At 36.2% G+C, this 22,610-nt stretch overlaps 1 protein-coding gene and 1 long non-coding RNA gene across 2 annotated transcripts in view; one reads left to right on the plus strand and one right to left on the minus strand.

Moving 5' to 3' along the window:
* Positions 1 to 4,565: 4,565 nt before the first annotated feature.
* Positions 4,566 to 22,610, plus strand: part of LOC131038745 (cytochrome P450 CYP72A616) — a 41,219-nt gene continuing 23,174 nt past the window's right edge. The window contains exons 1-3 of the mRNA XM_057971281.2: positions 4,566 to 4,978; positions 5,211 to 5,428; positions 5,705 to 5,946. Coding sequence (XP_057827264.2) covers positions 4,705 to 4,978; positions 5,211 to 5,428; positions 5,705 to 5,946 — 734 coding nt within the window. The 5' untranslated portion in view covers positions 4,566 to 4,704. The remainder of the gene's footprint in view (positions 4,979 to 5,210; positions 5,429 to 5,704; positions 5,947 to 22,610) is intronic.
* Positions 7,072 to 22,610, minus strand: part of LOC131038746 (uncharacterized) — a 38,682-nt gene continuing 23,143 nt past the window's right edge. The window contains exon 3 of the long non-coding RNA XR_009104544.2: positions 7,072 to 8,111. This is a non-coding gene — a long non-coding RNA (uncharacterized LOC131038746). The remainder of the gene's footprint in view (positions 8,112 to 22,610) is intronic.

A 22,610-nucleotide genomic window follows, 5' to 3' on the forward strand; every position in this document is an offset into this window, starting at 1 on the left:
TAGAAGGTGTCCAGACAATAGAGAGCTTCTTTAACATTGTCTTCCTCTTCAATGAGGGTAAGAAATGAATCATCAACGAAGTGGCCATTGACAAGATGAGAAGGTGACTCAGGCAAGGAGATTCCCCTGATGTGCCTAGTCAAAATGGCAACAACAAGTAAATACCCAAACCCTTCAGCAGGAAACACATACAGCAAAGGGGCTAAAGGACATTCATGACGAATAGACCTAAAAAGGCCAAAAACTGAGATTGGCGCCCATTAATAGTGATGCAAGCAGAAGCATCCCCAAAGATAATTTGCACAAACTGAATGAAACAGGGTCCAAACCCTAAAGCCTTGAGCATCGCAAGAATAAATGGTCATTCAATGCAATCATAAGCTTTGGTAAAGTTGATTTTGATAAAAATGGCCTTCTACAAAGAGCATCCAGACCACTCCATTCCTTCCCAAACTGCAATGATATTGTCCAAGATAAACTTGTATTTGACAAAACCAATCTACTCTGGATGAACAATCTGCAGAAGGAGATGTCTGATTTTAAGAGCTAAAGATTTGGCGATAATCTTGTAGGAAACATTCAGCAAGGTTATGGGTCGCTAGTCACAAATATCCTCAGGGTCACCATCTTTGGGTATGAATTTAATCTTCCCTTTGTTAATAAGTTTCCCTACAGAATAGGAGTGAAAAGCCTCCAAGTAGACCTTGTGTAGGTCAAAGCCAACACAAGGCCAGAGAGCCTTGTAAAATTCACAAAGGAAGCCATCGCAGCCAAGGGCTTTGTCATCAACCATAGAAAAAACCTCTTTTAGATCTGCAATAGTGAGAAGTTGATTGCAAAAATTCCTTTGGGCATCAGAGAGTTGAGAAGGAACAACATTAAGGCACTCCTGCAAGGCTCGTTCACACTCAAGGGAATTTTCCTGCGTCATGAACACCTTCTCATAATGTCTAACAAAGGCCTCGAGAATATCTGGCAACTCTGAGAGTACTGATTGACCATCTTTAATCCTCTTGATCCCAAGGGATGAATGACGAGCTCTAAGAGATAAAAAGAACTCTTTAGAGGCACGGTCACCCACCTTGAGCCAATGAAGCCTGGCTTTAATTCGGGAACCTTGAGCAACATGGCTATTTGCTATTTGTTTTTGATGTCGAAGTTGGGCAACCCTAACCTGCAAATTGAGGCTGAAAGGGTTGGTCACCAAAGCTTTAGTGGCAGCACACAAATATGTGGTGGTGGCCTCATAGGACCACCTACGATACAAGGCCAATTGCCTGCCATAGATGCGGAGGAATCACGTTGTACATTGGATAGCATCATTCCACCATGTAATCTAACCAGTAGGTTGAGTAGTACGACTTTCAAGATTCCAGACCCATTGGATATGGGCCAAGGCGGGTGGATGATTCAACAAGGAAGTGTTGAGAAAAAAATGCATTTTGGAAGGATGCATATGTCTTGATTTCCATTCAGTGTTGAACTTGATCGGAAAATGATCTGACAAGGTGACCTCAGCAAGGGGTAAAATCGAAAGAGCCTAATTTTCCCCAAAAGCAAAAAAAGATTGAGTCGAGATTATGGCATGTTCAAGGCGCTTAAAAATCCTATCATAGTCAACTTTGTAATTACACCAAGTGTGTTAGATGCTATGGGAATGACGATGGTTGGTGTTCGGGTCGAAAAGACCCAATTTATTACGCATGTGAAACCAAGATTCTCTTTCACTAGTTGTCCATCGAAAAGGAAATTAGAGGCCACTTCAACTATATTAAAATCACCGCACATGACCCAAGTGGCAGGTGGCAATGAATCAGTTATCCATGACCATAAAGAAGATCGTTCCACAACATCATTGGGAGCATAAACATTAATGATCCCAAAAGAATGATTGTCAACTGACATGAGGACCCACACCACCCGCTGAGTGGGATTCGACCCATGATCCACTATCAAGGAGTGTCAGCATGGCGAGAGGAGAGTGACAACACCTCCTCGGCCAGCTTCGTGTTGAGGCAAAAACCAGGTCATCTAGCCAAATCACACGACACACAACAGATAACATAAAAGTTGCAATCTTAACTTATTGAAGGAAAAAAGCATCAATACCAAGATATTTTTCTCGAGTATCCCGCACAGAATACTTCCCAGTGAGGTTAGTAAGACCTCGGACATTCTAAGATATGAAATTCATCATTCAAACTCATGCATATTATCCTCATCCTAAAGAGAGGAAAAAATACATCAAGTTTTCAAAAATCATATCAAAAATCAAATCAAATCAATTTATCAAAAGGTATATATACATATAAAACAATTTCCTTTGTGATTTAAAACTGCAGGTTTTAGTAGGACACTTGATATAGTGACTCGGTCATGTTATAAGCATCTATTAGATACTAAGTTCAAATCTCTCAAAATTAAAATAATTGAGGTTTCATATTGAAGATTACTTATTAGCTCATAGGCTTTTATTAAGGACTTGCTAGTCCACATTTTAAGGTAAACCTGTCTCATGCTTGAAACTTCTTTCCACTCCTGAAATACAATGGTGTAAAGCATCTTCCTTCCTATTGTCGAGTAAACTTATCTCATGCCTAAAACTTCTTTACACTCCTAAAAAGCCTTGTTGTAAAACATCTTCCCGCTTCCAAAAAAATCTTTTCACATTGTCATTAAACAAAATAATATTGCAAAATATGGTTCTATATATGCAAAAATAAAATCATATTTTTGTACAAACAATCATTATTGATTTTGATTTTTGTATTTTCTACACTATATTTATGTTCGAGTAAGCAGAGAGCTTTCTTATATTATGCTAGAGTCATCAGATGATAAAACATGCAAAAGCGATGGAAACTTTGCAATACACTAATAAATCTAAACTATTTTATAGGCTTGGTTTACTCAAATTTATTTTTTCATTCCAGGGTGTATTTCAATTTATTTGTGGATAATGGAGTTGTATTTTTTTCTTTAAAAAATCTATTTTAATATATTTTTGTTTTTGGAAAAGAATTGTGTTTATTTTTTGGGCATTACTACAAGTGTACATTTTTCTTTTGTTCTCCTTGAATTAATATTAGTTTTATTTAACATTGCAAAACTTACGAAGTCAAATGTAATTATAATTGTAATCTAGTTTTTGTTTTCTTTAAAGTAAGGTTTTAGACTTTAAAAACTGATTATTGATCTTCTTTAATAAATATCTAAAATGCTCATAGAATTCAATGCTTCTTTGATTATTTTAATTTTTTTTAAATATATAATTAATACTTGTTTAGGTGTATTTGATTTGCCATAACTAATATTTTATGTTTTGTTTAAGAGATGTTGTAGTCATTTTTAGCTTTTAAGTTTAACAATGATATTGTTTTTCTCTCATCTTGTTTCTTGGAATTTTATTTTTAAAATAATAACATAAAAATATTAATAAAAAAATTAACATGAAAGTATAAAAATATTAATATAATAATAAATAATATTAATTATAATATAATAAAAATATTAAATTTAATAATACTATAATATAAGATGGTATTAAAATTAAATAATAATGTAATAAAAACAATAATAATAATCATATAAGAAGATATAATGATGTAATATTAATTAAAATATAATAGTATCATTAAGGATAGTATAATAATAATTTTAAACTATATTGTATAAGTCTTAAATGTGTATTATAATATTAATAAATTATTTTACATTAATTTGTTATTGTTATTATTTTTTATTAATAATAATATAAATCCTTTAATTTTTATGCATTTTACTTGATTTGTCTACTATTTATATTAATCTCTAAAACTATTACATATGCTAGTTTTTACTCTATGATATCTACATTGTTATTTTTAATTTTTATTATATTTATTTGTTTATAAATTTGTTCACCACTAAAATTTAAATATTAAGTTTGAAATAATAATGGTCCAACAGCTATAATATATTGCTATTATACTATCTAATTATTCTAAAAGGGTGTTGCACATGAAAAATGAATCTCCAACAATATGTCAAAACATATATAGATTTTAATTATAATATAACTAATTATGCAATGTTAAAACATTCTTCAATAATATGTTAAAACATATATGAATTTAATTATAATATAACTATTATGCAATGTTAAAATATATTTAAATTTTATCTATAATATCTTATAGATTATCCCTTGAACCTCTTATAAATACAAGTCCTAGTTTATATATTATTAAGAAAATATTGAAAACAGACATAAATTTTAATTATAATATAACTAATAATGCAATATTAAAACATTCTTCAATAATATGTCACAACATATATGAATTTTAATTATAATATAACTGTTATGTCATTTTAAAATATATTTAAGTTTTATCTTTAACATCCTATAGATTATCCCTTCAACCTCCTATAAATACACATGCTGGTTTATATATTATTAAGAAAATATTTAAAAAGAGACATAAATAATATAATATAATCGATAGACAATTATACATATCAAATCAAGGCCTGCAAAGTGAGGATATAAAACAAAGATTACGTAAATATCCAAGTCAACATACATAATCTATATTGCAACTGATTGCAGATGTAGACATACAAAGTGCTTTCAAACGCAAGTAATTCAATGTCAGCTAACAATTCAGTGCTGGTTTCAATTTGTTTTTATTAGCACTTCAAAGTTATCTGGTGGTCTAGATTATGGAGTGGTTTTTCTGGGCTATAGCTGTAGTTTCAACTGGTTTAGCAATTATTCTGCTGGAAGTTGCAAAGGTAATATGGTGGAAACCGCTGCACTTCAAAAAGCTCTTTGAAGCTCAAGGAATTCAAGGCCCTTCTTACAATTTTATCTATGGGAATGCTCCTGATATTGTTAGAATGGCCAGACAGGAGAGCTCTAACACAAAATCACTGTCAGGACACAACATAGTTCCTCGGGTTCTTCCAGCTTTTCATCAATGGAGGAAAACATATGGTACATGGTCATTCTCCCCATCTAAAAACTTCTAAATAATCTGAGCTCAAAATACTTAGTTAAGCAGTCTTTCTCAATGAAGTTTATATCTATGGATTTTGTCACTCGTCAAAACTCACCATAGACGGATGAAATCCTATAACATAAATATTGCACTGTTCTGAGTAGTAGTAAGAAAAGGATGATCTATGCGACCCAATTCATGAAGTACATATATTTATGTGTGATGCAGGGCAGAAGTATATTTATTGGTTTGGGAATAAACCAAGACTTTATGTTCCTGATCCTGAGCTTGTGAGGGAGATACTATCTAACAAGTTTGGGCACTACAAAAAACTTCAAGGTAATCCTACGCCAAAGGAACATCGGGGACTTGTAACGTTAGAGGGTGAAAAATGGGCGCAACATAGGAGAGTCATTAATCCTTCTTTTCATATGGAAGTCTTGAAGGTAAAATCTTGGAACTGTACAATTCTGTGAATTTAAATAAATATTTCATCATAAAGCTTGTGCACATTAGAGTTACTCCTCGCAGGAAATTTGGTGTTTATTTTCACTTATACCCAAGAATCTATGTGATAAGGTTTTCAATTATACCCTTCAAATGTCTGAGTTTTCCGCATTTATGCTCGTTTGACTCTTATAGAGATGAGGTAGTTATTGATTTACTAATGATTTGCTTCTGCTAAGAAATCAAGCCCATAATTTTTATATCTTCAATGTCAGGGCATGATTCCTGAAATTGCAGAGTGTGGGACCAATATGATTGAAGAATGGAAGACATTGGTATCTTCAGGTGCCAATGAAATAAACGTTTTGAAAGAGTTTTCTTGTCTTACATCAGATGTTATTTCGCGCACAGCATTTGGAAGCAGTTACGCAGAGGGAAAGCACCTGTTCCATTTACTGTCCGAGCTAATCCTGCTCAGATTTGAAAAATCTCGCAGAGTTTTTATCCCGGGTTCCAGGTTACTAATTTTAGCCTTATAAGTAATTTGTTGTCAAGACTTGCCTAAAAAATGTTTTATTGGGATGCTAGAACATGTGGACATTTTCCTTTGCATTTTTCCATCATAAATAATTCCTCAAAAATGTGTTTCACATTTGCTACCTTAAAGGTATGGCTCTTATGAGTGTTACTTTGTTCATAGAAAGGATTTCAAGTAGTTTCTACTTTTTAAGAATTCACTCTAATATTGCAAAAGCAGGGAACACAAAGAATTGATAACAAATGGATAGAAGAACCACATATGAGATGAAAGATATCTGGAACAAATTAATTTCTGTTCGTACAAGGAATACAAATAATAAAGTAATTTCTGACTCCATAAACCTCATTCTCATTTTCATTCATTTCAATACTTACCAATTTATACTGTCACAAGCTATCCAGCAGCTACAACGCACTTACAAACAATTAACTTTAGCCTCTCTAGGCTAAAATTTCAACTAAAGGCTTCCACATCAGATTCAGTAGCCTGATTCTACGACAATCCCCCTTAGATAAGAGCTCCAAGTAATCAACATCCAGTAGATACATTGTGCTTGATCAATGCTAATGACTCACTAACATGAAATTTTAGAGCACAATACCATGTGATTTTGTGGCTAACTGAAGAACAACTTGTAAATGCACCTCAACTGCAATTTTCACTAGCCTATCTCTTTGGCAGCCATAGGTTACATCTGTTAGATGACTTTTGACCAGGACTTCTGTGACTGCTGCATTTAGCCAACCTACAAAGACATCAGCAAGTTCTCACCCAATGCTTAAAATTTGATTTCCTTAAGTTGGACCATTCCCTTTATACAATAATTTCTGTAATCTGTGATCCACTCGCTGACTTGATTGCTCTGAGAAGTCCAACAATACCTGTGTCATAGACCTTCCATGCAATCTCCTTTTCCTTTTAATTGAAATATAGTGTCTGAATTGTTCTGAATCAACTATTGTAGGATGAAATTGAATTTTACCTGCTACAACTGTTTTCTTATGTTGACTTAATATTAAAGTCAACATCATTGTGGATTCTTGTTCCCTACTAAGTAAATATACTCCATCCCATTGAATCATCTTTTCACAGGTGTGAAACTAAAATGAAACTTTAAATATATTATCTATTTAAACAGTGACATTTATGAGAGGATATAATGTCACATTATTGCAACATCCTCCAACATGTTTTCCCTGTTATACATTGCATCTTGTGTAAGAGTAATTATTTTTGAAGATTCATTGGGAGCTAACTTATTTCTATATAATAATTATCTATTAAGAGTAATGTGATTTGATCATCTACATATCAGAATTAACAAGGTTCAAGAAAGTCATAACTGTAACTTTAGATTTGCAATGTTGTATTTTGATCAGTCCTGCACATCAAGTAATTTCAAAATGTTCGTTACCCAGGGAATGACATGCACATAAAAGTTCTCTAGTATTGAATTGCAACTTCTAAGGTGCCTGAAATTGCAAACTCAATAGTAGAAACAGATAAGTATTTTCATCAAATTCAAATGGACTTGCTCAGCTAGCCAAAGTGAATGTTTACTTGTAGTCAGAACAATTTAGAGTTTACAGATAAGTTTATTGAGAGACACAATATTTCCGCAGTCCATATTAGTGAAATCAGGAATGCTTCTAGCTGCAACTCTGATAATTTTTTAACATCAAGAAGCATTAACTGTACGGTCCATAATCAGATAAAACAAGACTTGTTCACAAGGAACAGTTAGCAGTTGCACTTTACTGTTTATGCTGAACTTTCTATTAAAACTTTTTGTTCCTAAGTGATCTTGAATAAACACTATTTCCTTAGACCTCTGTTACTGTTTTTCATTTTCTAGACCACTGTTATCATCATTAAAACACAATATTGCCAATTCAGGTGATGAATAGCAACACCAACAATCCCAACAGAATCTGTATCTTCATAAAAGCGCATTCTGAACTACAGGTAGGATCCGATGTGTTTGGTTACAAATAGAATTAAAAATTCACAAGTGCAATGATGTGGTTGTATCTACATAAGAAACCTACAAACAACTTACACTGTCCATTGTAAGTCATGAGAGTATTCGTACAATGTGTGCATGTGGTCCTGTTTTGTCAGCTTCCATTGATAGAATCAAACTGCAAATAGAAAGCATCTTCCATAAGGGTATGTTTGATTTGTGGTGCTCTTCACAAAAGAATGCAATTAATCCAAGTGGTACAAAAAATCTTTAATGTAACTTTACAATCAGTACGGTACCATCATCTAAACAAATCTCTATCTTCAAACTCTAGTTATCTCAATTTGTCCTGTAATTTTGAAACTTTAAATTCATGATATTTATTGATCACAAAGAAACTCTAAACAAGACATTACCTTTGACTTTGCTGAACACGGTTACAACAAATGACAAGTGTTTTGCATCATTTACAACATTAACATTGATCAGTACTCCACTGAAGAGGAAAATATCCCTCAAAAAGAATGAACCTTCTCAAAACCCATTCGTTGTCAATCTTCAATCCTAAAAATCCTATAGTCAACAAAGGAAAATTGAGTTGCACCTTAACAACATCCCAATTACTTAGTTACCAAATATAAAATGTTGTGTTAGACATCTTCTAAGCTGATGAACAATGTCAACCTTTGGAAGTATGTGCCATTTCATGGAACCACTTTGGAATCATGTGGTGAGGTGTCCTGTTGGTTAGCCCATTGTTTATGGAATACCATTTAGTGATTTTGCACAAACTTGACCTATCAAAGAAAGCATATTGGTAGTGATTGAGAGGGCAAGAACTGAGCATAGTGGTTGCACATGTGGTGACGAGATCCTAGGAAATACATGGAGTGAGATGTATAGTTCATGTATACTATTAGATTGATCACATGAGGAATGCAATTGGTTTGCTTATTGTTGAAGCTTTATGTGAAATAGCTTTGAGAGTATATCATAATCTTATTGTAAGATAGTACATCGAGTTGTGTGTGCTTTGGAGGCTGAGTTTTATTCGAAAGGCTTTTTCCAAAATACATTTGGTGTAATATTGTGTGTATGCTTTGTCCTATTTTTGCATTAAAAATTCTGCATATTAATTTATTATAGCTTTTTTCATAAAAATTAATTAGTCTATAAAATATTTTTTGAATTCCTAACATTAAGTATTAGAGCTCAATCCTTTTGTTGCACGGAAGCTATGCATAGATATTCCTTTGCAATGATAAATAAAAAATAATTACACATCTTGGAGCAAAGCTACAATTAGTGTGCGACTGATTAAGATCAAGCTTTTGCTTCTTTTCTAAAACGATAGAGAACTCGAAACAAAAACAAATTGGTCTCTGGTATATTTGTTTGATATTAATTACTAAGATCTGTTAGAGTGTAGGATTTACTTAACCACACCTAGTCTTAAGTCACACTTAGTGGCTAGGTCTAACTTAACCTTAACATTAAAGGTTAAGTTCACTTTATAGGCTAGACAGTTTTTTGTTTCACCCCATGTACACTCATGAGGTTAGTTACTTAGACATCTCGCCTCATTAGAGGTTGGAGATATTCTCTCCTCACCTTATGGGAGGTTAGAGACATTTGTCCATCACCCTCCACATGTGCACACATGTCATTCACATTTGAGGGTTAGTCATAGTGGGTTTGTACCATCTCACCCTCACACCCTTGCCTATATATCCAAGGCTATTTGTACATTTTCCTGATCTCTTGAATGTCATATTTTTGTCTTTTATATGCAATAGGCTTTTGTGGAAGTTTATTTTAGTTCTCGCTTGCTGATCTTGGCTGCTCCAACAAGATCCAGTAAGCTATTTTTTTGAATGTAGATAGTTCTATCAAATGAACGAAAGACTTATTTCCATGAAGAGACAAACCAGTAAGGAGAAAAGGAATCTTTGGTAATGGAAGAAAAGAAAAAGAGGAGGAAAGAGAAAAAGAAAAAATGAAATCTCCTTCCTCATAGTATTGTATGTTTCATAAATCACAGCAAGAGTAGTGTGATAAAGCATAAGAATCATCCTAGTGTGGGGAAGTCAAAAAGAGGAATTATCCCTCCTTTCTCTCATTTAGAAACGTGCACGAGACTTTCTTCTCACATGGCTCGTAAGTGATAAAAAAGATCAGCATAATCATTTGATTCTATGTTTTTTATTACCTTCCTTGTGAATGTATAAGATTTAATCTATTCAATTGATATAAAAATTAGCTAATCCTTGACTTTAAGAGGAATCCTTACTCAATGGTTGTTATGGTAAATCATTTTTTTTTTCTTATTTTTAACATCCAATTATGAAAGAGTTCAAAAGAAAAAATAAAACCATTTGATTTAAATTGTTGTGAAGAGTCGTGAGATGCTCATCTTAGGGTAATCTTTTTGTCAATGTTGATGCCTCATTTTTACACTCGCTTTTTAAGAATAAAAACTTATTGTGTAGCATCTATGTTAAGAATAAAAATATTGTACATGTCGTTAATCTGATCCATTCTAAAAACTACCTATAATAACTAACTTGTAAAAGTTATTTGTTTATTAAATAAAACAATTTAGTTTTTCTCTTACTTTGCTTTGCCTTAATTAATTAAATAAAGTTTTTGGTAAAAGTGATGTCTTACTCCAAGTGGGAATAATAGTCTTTTTTTACACATGCCTATAGAGTTTTTATAAATAGAAACATCTCTAAAAAGGAGATTTAGAAATGTAATAATTTGTACAATAAATCACACTCCATATACATTGGGGATCCATTGATGAAAAGGAACTAGAGAAAGCTTGAATGCAATTCCTACCATTACAGATAGAAATGCAATCTAAATTCCTAGAGAGTTGTTATACATTTGTGTATTTATAAGACCACTGGATATTTATTTAAGTTCAATCTCTCCTCTAGATAGACCATATAGCCAAGAAGACCATAAACAAGAATGGAAGAACTCGTTCCACCCATAAGTAAATATTTCATAATGGCCTCACTAGATTTTACATCTCCTTTGATGTATCCAGATAATAGATAAGAACATAGACTTAAAGATTCAAAAGATATGACGATTTTGTTAAATCATTAGCACCACATAAAAACATTCCTCCCAGGGTAGTTGTTATGATGAATAACAAAAACTCTATTACAGCCATTTGTGTACATTGAATGTATTCCACGGATAGAGGAATACATAAAGTGGAACATAATAAAATTAGAAACCAAAATATTTTATCAAAATTATTGGTTTGGAAATTACCAAAAAAATGATCATAGGTTCTTCTATCCTTTGAAATAACAAAAACGATGTTCTTAGCACTAAACTTGTTAAAGAGATGAACTAGAACCAACATGTCTTTTTTAAATCAAAAATGAAATCAATCATTAGAAGAAGAAATGGGCTGAAAATTAGGATACATTCTGGAAAAATGAACTTCTCTAGAAGAGAAACAAATGAAATTCTTTCATAAAAACGATTCCAAAAGGATAATGAAGAATACATCTTAGTTCGTGTTCTAAATGTATTCATGTGGTATCATTGCTAATTTCTCGTATGTCAAATTGGTATTCTTTTTATGCATATGTGATATGTATAATTGGTGTGATGATACACAAGCAACCTTTGGTATCTTACTTTGAATGTGTTAAAGTATCTTATATCTGCGTATGTTGAGATTTGTCATTCTTCTTTATTGCCATCTCATGGCTAAGCATATTATGTTATAAAGGTATTAATTGGAAATAAATTTCTAGATCATGATTTAGTAACTTCAATTAACCTTCGAGCAACATTTTATATGAACCTGATGAATAAGATTGAATATTCATTCATAATCTCCTTATTATCATTTATCTATGATTTATTTTTCATTTTTCTTTTCCTTTCATTTCGTTCCAATAAAAATTTTATATATTTTGATAAAGTAAGTTTTCTTTTATTTGTTAGAATGGAATAGATCTATGGATCTATTTACATAGTTAGTGGGTTAATGGTAATGTGCAAAAGATTTATTGGATTCTGTCATTTTATGAATGTCTTCCTTCTTGCATATAGCATTGCCTTTCTCTTTGGCAACATTCATTATTTTGTAACTCAATTTGAAATGCATATGTCAACTAGAATGCTTTTGGTATGACTTTTTAGGATCTTCTTCCAGTATGGGGAGTGAACAACACAGAATGGCAGCCCATTTGCATATATACATCTTGCTACATCTTGGTCGGCAATGTCCCGACTCTCATTTTGAAATGAAGTTTCCAAAGCTCCCTTTCTTTTGCTTGGAATGGGTGCTTGAGTTTCAGTGTCAGGTTCAGTTGCGGTAGTTAAAAAGGGGTGGTCTTCTATCACAATATTTGAAGATGGGGGCAGCATTCCCTTTGATTTTTTTTTAGAAGGCTTGTTTTGTCTACATGCTTCTCTCTTTTGTCTCTTCATGCTCCATGATATATTTTAAAACTATCTTATTTGGTATAGGAGCATTTTCTTTTCTGGGGACTCCTCTACCAAGTATTCCACACAAATGGCCTGCCACCCTAAAATATGAACTATTCCTTTCTTTATCACAACCCCGACATTTCCAACGGAATCTCCCACCTCTTGGAAGGGGTCTTATGATATCAACATACTTCCACAAAGGAGAATCATAATTTGGTTGTTCATTATTGGCATTGCCTATGGAGGAAGAGGTAGATGCCATTGTATTCCTATGGGAAGAAATTTTATACACATTCAATATAAAAACAAGAGAATGGAAAGAAAAATAGGTAGATCTTTTAGTTTTGGACAATTATGAATCAAAGAGAAATGAAAAAAATTAAGAAATTAAACCAAAACAAAATAAAATGAAAAAACATTTACCTCTTTCACCCAATAGAAGCTTGCAAAGGAGTAGGAATGAAGCACAAACACTTGATCAAGCTTCACAATCGATCTTCCAACTCCCTCTTGCTCAACCAAACTTTTGTTCAATGACCTATTTGCTCCAGCTCAAGAAAAAACAATCTATTTGCACACCAAATGAGACATAAAACCCAACATAAGTTATTATAAAAGCACTTTTTAGGGTTTTGGATGTCAAAAGATTGTTAAAATTGCAAAAAAAAGTACTTTTTGGCGGACTTTTCCGCTTGGTTTGCCCGTGGTCCGTCGGAATTCGGCTTGGTCCGCCTGGTTTCGAACCTGGTCCGACCAGTTCAAACCAAGCCTTGTGGAAGTCAAACCAGACCAACACCAAGGGCCTAGACCAGCGAACCAAACATTCCAATGAATAGCAAGAAGAATGACATAGGAGCACATGAAAAAGTCATTTTGTTGAATGTCATAAAGAATCAATGGCCTATGGGGAATTGTCATGTTGGTGCCACTTGCTATAGACAAATTCTTCCCCCATGGTTAGTTGAAATATTTCTGTGAGATTTTGCCAAGATCAAGGGCACAATGAAAAGCACATAAAAGAGAGACAATGGTATGACAAGAACAAACTGTATTCTCATCAATATACAAATGATCAACTGGATTAACCAATACAATGAATATAGGCCTACATATATAGGCAAGGCCAAATGGATATGTGAGCACACAATCATGACATGTGGCTCAATAAGAAACAAGGGTAGGTAAGAAAAAGTAGGGGTAGGTAGGAGAAATAATATAATATTCCACAAGAGGTGGATCACCCACCGAATGTGGAATGTAACAGCAAGATAAGACCACAAAAGGTGGAATTTCTCCTACAAGCATCATCCCTATGTGCACACTTCCCTAAGTGTCTCATATCCAAACTACGATGAGATGCATTATCCTAAGTCAACTTAAGTAAAGTGTAAGATGCATTATCCTAGGTCAACTTAAGTAAAGTGTAATTATATCCTATAAGAATAAATAATTACACCAACACCCCCCCTTAAGTGCAACTTAGGGGAATGAAGACTCAAGTCAACAATGCAAGATGGGTCTTGGCTACTAGGCCATGATAGATACCCATGTACAATATGCAAATGCAAGCAAACCTATGCAATGCAATCTCTCACAAACGGAGAAAGGGAGAAAACCTAGTGGGAAAAAACTCCCCCCCAAAAGAGAGATGAATGTACAAAAGACTCAAAGAAGAAGGACAAAACCTCAAAAAGGAAAAAGTCCCCCCATAAGAGGAAGGAGAAGTCAGCTGACCCCCCACCCTAATGAAACATCTTGCACCCCTAAGAGAGCTCGCAACTGTTGGAACTTACTCTCAATGAAGGGTTTGGTGAAGATGTCTGCAACCTGCTCCGTTGTAGGACAATACTACAAATCAACGACCTGCTCCTGAATCAGCTCTCGAATGTAGTGCATATGAATCTCGATGTGTTTGGTCCGCTGATGCTGAACCGAGTTCTTCGATATTGCAATAGCACTCTAATTGTCACAATGCAGAACTGTCGATCATGGAGTGGAGAACCCAAACTCTGTGAGAATATGTTGAAGCCAAATAGTCTTAGTCACTGCGTTAACAACCCCTCAATACTCAACCTCAGTCGAAGAGAGAGCAATAGCATGTTGCTTCTTTCTCTGCCAACAAATGGGGCCCGAACCAAGGTGGAAGCTGTAACCAGAAGTAGGCTCAGCCCAATCGGAGTCTGTGTAACCAACCAAGCGAAGTCCTGTGCTTGCTGCATAGTGAATCCCATAATGATGTGTGCCCTGGATGTAGTGTAGGATGCGTTTGGCGGCTTTCCAATGAAGCTTATGTGGTTCCTGCATGAAGCGGGAAACCATGCCAACCGCAAATAAAATGTCAGTGCGTGTGTGAGTCAAGTAGATGAGACTACCCACAAGCTAATGATACAATGTGGCATCAATTGGTGGAGAAGAACACTTAGCCTCAAGCTTGACTCTGGAAAGAAAGGGAGTCGATGCAGTCTTACAATCAGCCATATGAAAGCGTACAAGTAGATCAAGAGCATACTTGGGTTGCGAAAGTGTAATCCTAGAAGATAACTATGAAATCTCTATCCCGATAAAGTAGTGCAAAAGACCCAAGTCAGTCATAGCAAATCTGTCATGCAAAGCAGATTTGACACTGCTAATGATGGATGCGGTGCTCCAAATCATCAACATAGAACACAAGTATCAAGTGTGAATCATCCTGTCGCAAAATGTAGACATTCGGATCGAAATGACACATGGTGAACCCTACTAAGAGAAGGAAGGAATCCATCTTGGCGTACCAAGCCCTAGGGGCCTGCTTAAGGCCATAGAGAGATTTCCTCAATCTGCAAACCAATGAAGAATCCTGGATGAAACCTTGTGGCTGCTCCATATATATCTCCTCATCAAGATCCCCATTAAGAAAAGCACTCTTCACATCCATCCAATGTACAACCCAACCATGAGTTGCAGCAATAGCAAGTGTCAAGCGAATGAAGTTCATCTTGGCTACGGGCGCAAAGGTCTCAGTATAGTCAACACCTAGAACTTGTGAGAAACCTTTCGCAACAAGTCAGGCCTTATACTTATCCACACTACCATCCCCTGCAAACTTGGTCCGATAGATCCACTTACATCGAACCATCTTTCTCCCCTTAGGGAGAGGGACTAACTCCCATGTGTTGTTCCTCATCAAGGAACTATACTCTTCCTCCATAGCTTGGTCCCGCTCAAGAACCCCTAATGCTTCCTAAAATGTCTGTGGATCAGAAGCAGTAGCAATGTATGCATGTGGAAGGTCCTGATGTTGTGATCAAGTCCTCCGTGTATTTGAAGGATCCCCAACAAGAGAACCCGCTGACTCAAGTGTCTGTCGAGCCCAACGAGGTCTAGGTGGAGGTGGAGAATGAGGCTCCTCAACTGCAAGTGGACCCTGCGGAGGTGTAACCTTGCGAGTCGAAGTTGAAGGAGTCTCATCATTTGAATCACTCTCATCACTATCCACAATAGAGGAAGGTAGAGGAGGAAGGGAGCCTAAGCTAGGAGAGCTTTCCTCAAAATGAACACTCCTCTCAATAAACACCTCATGTGTTTCTGGATCCATCAATCGATATGCCTTAACACCCTCGAGATATCGAACAAAAATACAAGGCCTACTCTGAGGTTCCAATGCCTTGCATTTCTGAGGAGGAATGCGAGCCCATGCTGGACACCCAAAGACTCTGAAATGTCTCACAATCGATTTCCTACCAGCCCAAGCCTCGAAAGAACTAATACCTATCAAAGCTTTGTAAGGAACCCGATTTTGGATGTGTGTGGCACAACTGATAGCCTCTGCCCAAAAGGCGGGATCAAGAGAACGTGCATGTATCATACAACTAGCCATTTCTTTGAGAGTTCTATTCTTGCGTTCTGCAACTCCATTCTATTATGGAGTGTAAGCAACTAAATGTTGAAGATCAATCCCCTCAAATGTACAAAAATCCTCAAGTCTTTTGTTCACATATTCCCTTCCATTATGTATGCGAAGAATCTTGACCACTGTCCCTGATTGCTTCTCCACATGAGCCTTGAAGTCTAGAAATTTGTCAAACACTTCACTCTTATGAATAAGAAAATAGACCCAAGTGAAGCGGGAGTAGCCATCAATGAAGGTGAGGACATAGCGGGCCCTACTAAATGAAGGTGATGGAAATGAAACTGTGACATTGTTGTTAACAAGTTGAAGAACTTCCAAAGCTCTCCAAGTTTTCCCCTTATCAAACTTCTCCTCGAGATGCTTGTCCATGGAACATCCTAAACATACACCCTCTAAAAAACTAATTCGAGGTAGACCTGTGACCATGTCTTTGGTGCTAAGCTGTTGAAGATAGTGGTAGTTAAAGGTGACCAAACTGCTCATGCCATAGCTTACTTTCTGAATTTGAATGAGTAAACAAGGCCCTATAAGAAGAACTTGGCACAAAGTGGGAGAATGAATAAAGTCTTGAGTTGTCATTGACTTGTCCCATTGCTACCAAGGCATCATTATCAAGTTCCTTTACCACAACTGAATCAGGTGTAAACTCAACCTTTTTCCCGTTCCCATAGTGAGTGATTTGGTAGATATAGAGAAGATTGGTAGACAAGTTAGGAACATAAAGAACATTCTCAAATGTTCCATCATCCATGTCAACCAAACCTTTCCCTTCAACCACAACTTGTGTATCATCACCTATGTAAATGTGAGGTACCTTTGATTCCAATGAAGAAAAGTGCTCCTTTGTAGAACCCATGTGATAAGAGGCACCCGAGTCAAGTATCTACTGCTGTGAAGAACTTGTTTTAGCCACAAATGCTTGCCCTTTTCCCTTAGACTGTGAGGAAGAGGAAGGAGATGAATCCTTCTTGTTGTAGGCGGATGGCAAATTGATGTTGTTCTTCTTAAGAAGATTTGTCAACTCGTCAACTTGCTTGGTGTGGCATCGATGCTCATCATGACCATACTTCTTGCAATAAGAACAAGTTGGTTTGTCCTTCTTCGATGGAGTCCCCTTCTTGGAAGAGGATGAAGAATTGCCTTGTGATGGAGAGGATGATTGTCCTTTTTCCTGTTGTGGCTTTGACTTAGATTGCTTCTTCTTCTTCTTGGAATCTTTGCCTCGACTCCCTTGATTAGCCACCAAAGCCTTGGACTTTGAAGACTTGAGAATCCACATGTTCAACAACTTAGATTGTTCCAACATCAACATTTTTGTGAAAGCATCAAAGCATAGTGTAGGAACTCCCCACTATCAAACGATGAGTTTGGAAGCTAGAAACAAATGTTGCATTAAAGGTGAAAGCTTGTCCAACAAGTTGAATATCAACTGAGCATCTTTTTTGTCAATTCCACAATCCTTAGGCTTTGCTCGTAGCTCATTTGCTTTGGTGACATAATCTTGGATTGTATCAAAACTCTTGGGATCCAAGTTGGTGAGCTCATTGTCAATCTTGTAGCCTCTGATTTCATCAACTTGACCATACAATTTCTGAAAGATATCCTAAGCCTCTTTGATTGTAGAACACTTCTCAATGTGAAAAATGAGGCCATCTAATACATACTTACACAAAGTTCCAAGAGCCATGCAATTTTTAGTGAGCCAATCTAATTGAGCATTAGGATCAGTCTTAGGATCTGGTGATGCTGCTATTGTTCCATCTATGTAATGCATGAGTCCTTTTTCCATTAGTTTGCTCCATGCTTTAATTTTCCAAGATGCATAGTTATGTGGAGTTAAAGGTGGAAATTTATGAGGACTCATAGCAACAAAAATGAAAGAGCACAAGGAAAGAGAGGCACAATCACACAAGACACCCCCCCAAGTTCACTCAATCAAAGAAGCCCACCCAAAATGATGATTTGACACTTTATACTTAGTGCGTGTACAATGGGCCACTTGCAAAAAATGGCAAAGTGGACTTTTGATTTCAACTTTACAACTACCTCAAAGAGGCCAAAGGAGACTCAAACTGCAAATGCAAGAGATCTAAACTAAGATCCAAGCAAATTACAAGTACCAAGTAGGCCAAAAAAGACCAATTTATGAAAGTACAATATCCACTCAAAATTTCTGCAAACTGATAACAGATTATGAAAGTAGACGAAAAAATATGCACTTTCAAAAAAAACGGCACCTGAAAAGGAGGTCGTATGAGCCCAAATGAAGCCTTTGAAGTTGCAAAATTGAGGATTGGACAGGTATAGCTGAGATAATCTGAAAATTCTGAAAAACCCATGCACCAAAATCAGAAAATAACCACACCATTGTGGAAAGCACGAAAAATTAGCCCAAATAAAAAAAAAAATTTCACCCAAAAAAGAGCAAAATTGAGCAAATTATGAGCCTCCAAAGTTGACCCAAAAAACCAAACTGCTCAACAGAGGGGTCTAAAATTTTCAAAAAAATGCTGACATCAGCAATTCGCTATGTTAAATTTGACGGTCGTATGACCGTCAAAACGGTCGTCGCACCCCCTGGTTGACCATACGGAAATGCTGACGTGGCAGATGACTGTGTTGCTGACGTGGTGGCCAACTGGGTAGGTGACGTGTCATAGTGTTTTACCCACGGGCCAGTGGCCTCCTGCCATGTGGCAAACATGGGCCCGCCGGAGGGAGGTGACGTGTCCAGTCGACAGAGCCTGCGAGCTGACAGGGCCTGACGTGGAGTGCAGGCGGTGGGAGGAGTTGTAGTCGCGAGCTACCGGTGGCAGGGGCCGGTGAGGAAGTGGGGCCGGCAGCGGTGGCCAAGACAGGAGGTCGTCGGTGGCCAGGGCCGACGAGGATGGCAGGGCCGACGCAAACGGAGGTCAGGGCCGGCGGGAGTTGCAGGGTCGGCACAAACGAAGGGCGGTGGTAGGTCGCGACAGGGGCCGACGGCAGGGACCAGTGTTCGAACGGACTGGCAGCAATTGGTGTCGGCGAGGCTGCAGCCAGAGCAAGATGGCCGGCAAGCAAAGGCGTCTGCAGGTGGTACGACTCTGCATGCTACACAGGGTACGACCCTTGCAGAAAAAACTACAAGAGGGTACAATGTGGGTCAGGGGTGGGGTTAATTAACCCCCTTGAAACCCCTATAAAAACTTTTTTTTTTTTTTTTTGAAAAAAATCTGCAAAATTATTATTATTTTTTTTTTAAAAATCAAATAAAAAAATTTCCGCAGAATAAAAAAATATTTTTCGAAAATCCATACCGTAGTTCTTGAATTGGGTAAAAAATTCCTCCAACACCCAAAATTCGACTTTCGTCAAAATAGGCCAAGTTTATATTCGATTTTTATGGAAACGACCTCCCAGACGCAATGGTGAGGTCGAAAATGCTCTAGGATGCCTCTGAAATGCGCAGTACCTCAGATCCAAAATTAGAAGCCTTCCAAGATGTCTCCCAAAACCAATCAATGAAGCCCCAATGGCTCTGATACCATGTGAGATTTTACCAAAAGCAAGGGCACAATGAAAAGCACATAAAAGAGAGACAATAGTATGACAAGAACAAATTGTATTCTCATCAATATACAAATGGTCAACTGGATTAACCAATACAATGAATATAGGCCTGCATATATAGGCAAAGCCAAATGGATATGTGAGCACACAATCATGAAATGTGGCTCAATGAGAAACAAGGGTAGGTAAGAAAAAGTAGGGGTAGGGAGGAGAAATAATATAATATTCCACAAGAGGTGGATCACCCACTGAATGTGGAATGTAACAGCAAGATAAGACCACAAAAGGTGGAATTCTCCTACAAGCATCATCCCTTTGTGCACACTTCCCTAAGTGTCTCATCCAAACTACGATGAGATGCATTATACTAAGTCAACTTAAGTAAAGTGTAATTATATCCTATAAGAATAAATAATTACACCAACAATTTCTTATACAAGATGGAGATACTTCTAGAGTACAAAGACTACACAAAGAAAAAAACCTAAAATAGCGAGTTGTCACCATGTTATGACATTTTCAACGATGAGGCACAACTGGCCAATGAATTCAACAATCAACATTGTCTTTGAATTGTAGGTGTAGATTGTACAGCTACAGCCAATAAATTCTATTAAGATAAGACTTGCAAAATAAACATCAATAAACTTGAACATTTTTTGTACAAATTTTAGGGCAAACTAAAATAATTTTTTAAAGTTTTCTTTAAGTTTTCCCAACTTTGAACTTAATAGATTAAATGTGGTGAATCCAATTGTTGGCGCCCAATTTGATTGTATCCAATTGTGCTTGAATCCTAACCTCTTTGTGCATTTGGTCTTATTTTGCTAGCAGTTATAACCATAGTTCCACTAAGGGGATGAGGAGACAAGGGGGCCAAGGGGCCAAGTTTGGGGGTGGTGGAGGGAAAGTGGCCGAGGGGCAGCACAAATACACATAGTACTTGGAAAATTAGTCATAGAAAGATGTGTATAAGAATTACGAAAAAAACTTTGGCATACTAAATAAACTACAAAATAGTAAAGTTAAACACATTGTAATGAAAGCATTGAACATTTGAACTTTTGAAGTGAATATTAATAATGAAGATGTCAAATTTAGAAGTAATATTCTATTCAAAATTTCAAAGTTATCATTAAAATGTTCAACATGACAAAATGATCTGAAGTGATGCTTTTGATCATCCTCAAACTCCTCATCAATAGAACTGCTCGACTCCACATGCTCAAGCTCCTTCAAACCAATACCTACCAGCCCTAGCTATGTAGCAATATCATCAACTTGTGTTGCTCCTTTGGTTCTACCTCCCATCAAGATGTTGGACTCTCCCTATACATGTACTGTGATCAATAACATGCAAGAAACTATGTACAGTCACAAGCTTCTGCCCTCCTTGAGGTAAGCTTGTTAATCTTAATAGAGTGGGTAGTAACCCCACACCAATTTTTTTTATGTCTCAATATAGAATATGGAAATACAAATCTGTGCACTTTCTCATCACCAAGTTCCTAGTGTGGGAAAGGTGAGAGCCGATGGCATTTGGAAAACACACACTCTATCTAGATGAATGTATTGCTAAAATGTAAAGATGACAAGACTATCAAAGCATGCAAGTGGTAGAGCTGACCCAAATCAACACTTCTTTAGTAGAGAAGCATGCGTAGAGAATTTTAGAGCCATTGGAAGATTGTAACAAAATCCGATCAAGCCAAAATGGTTGATTACATGTGGATCTGATTAATGCCAAAACGAGCTTATCAGTGATATACCATTCATTTTTGCAATATCTTGAATATGAAATGCACAAACCTTTGACGTTACTACCATCTAGAGTTCACAATAATATGAACATGGAATGCACTAAGTACAACTAAGAATGACATTGATAAGAGAAGTTGCTACACACACTAATAATATTAAAACTCAAAATAATCAACACGCTGCTGCATATACATTAGTCCATAAAATCATAGGTTGATGTTATACCATTCATGTGGACTCAATCGACCGATGTGCATTACTAAAGAAGGCTGAAGATGTAGAATGTTGATTATAGACCTCCAAACTCACTGAACATTACTTAGAATTGTCATATTAGACTAGGTCTGAAAAATGTCTTCAATCCACCATAATACCCCAAACCATCGTATAACCACCATTTAACTGTAGAATAATAACAACATTGCTTTATAGCCCAATATGCAGAGAAAAATCCCTATTAAATGACTCTAATTATTGTTGCAGCAAACAATATAATGTGAAATAAGGAAGTACAACCCTCTCAAAGCTCCAAATATCACTCCTAAATTCAAGCTAAAATTGGGATTGTAAACATTAATAAACTTGCACGCCAAAACCTCTTAAAATACATCAAAAATATCCTAACTTGCAGGGTTCGCCAGGATTGCCTGGTAATGGTGCAGTCCACTTCAGGTTCGGGTCCTGGTCCAGTTCGCCTTTGGGTCCAGCTAGGGTTCGTGCTTGGGCAAGCTGGTTCATCTGGGGCGAACCTGGATGCCTAGGTGCCCAAATTTACTAATTTTTTGCAAAATTTATAGCAATGACCTTTTCTTGTTTGTAGAGATATGTGTTTCAGACTTGCAGATTTGTGTGATTGTTTTGCAAGTTATCATGTAGGTTTAAAACTTAAAATTATTAAGAACAACAACAGACAATTGATAGATTTATTCAAATTTTGTTTGTGTCTGAAGCAAGATAAAACAGAGCAGCAAAGAATTGAGTTCTGACCTCTTACTTGTTAACCTTATACAATGT

Source organism: Cryptomeria japonica, chromosome 3 (genome assembly GCF_030272615.1).
Source record: "Cryptomeria japonica chromosome 3, Sugi_1.0, whole genome shotgun sequence".
Classification (NCBI taxonomy): domain Eukaryota; kingdom Viridiplantae; phylum Streptophyta; class Pinopsida; order Cupressales; family Cupressaceae; genus Cryptomeria; species Cryptomeria japonica.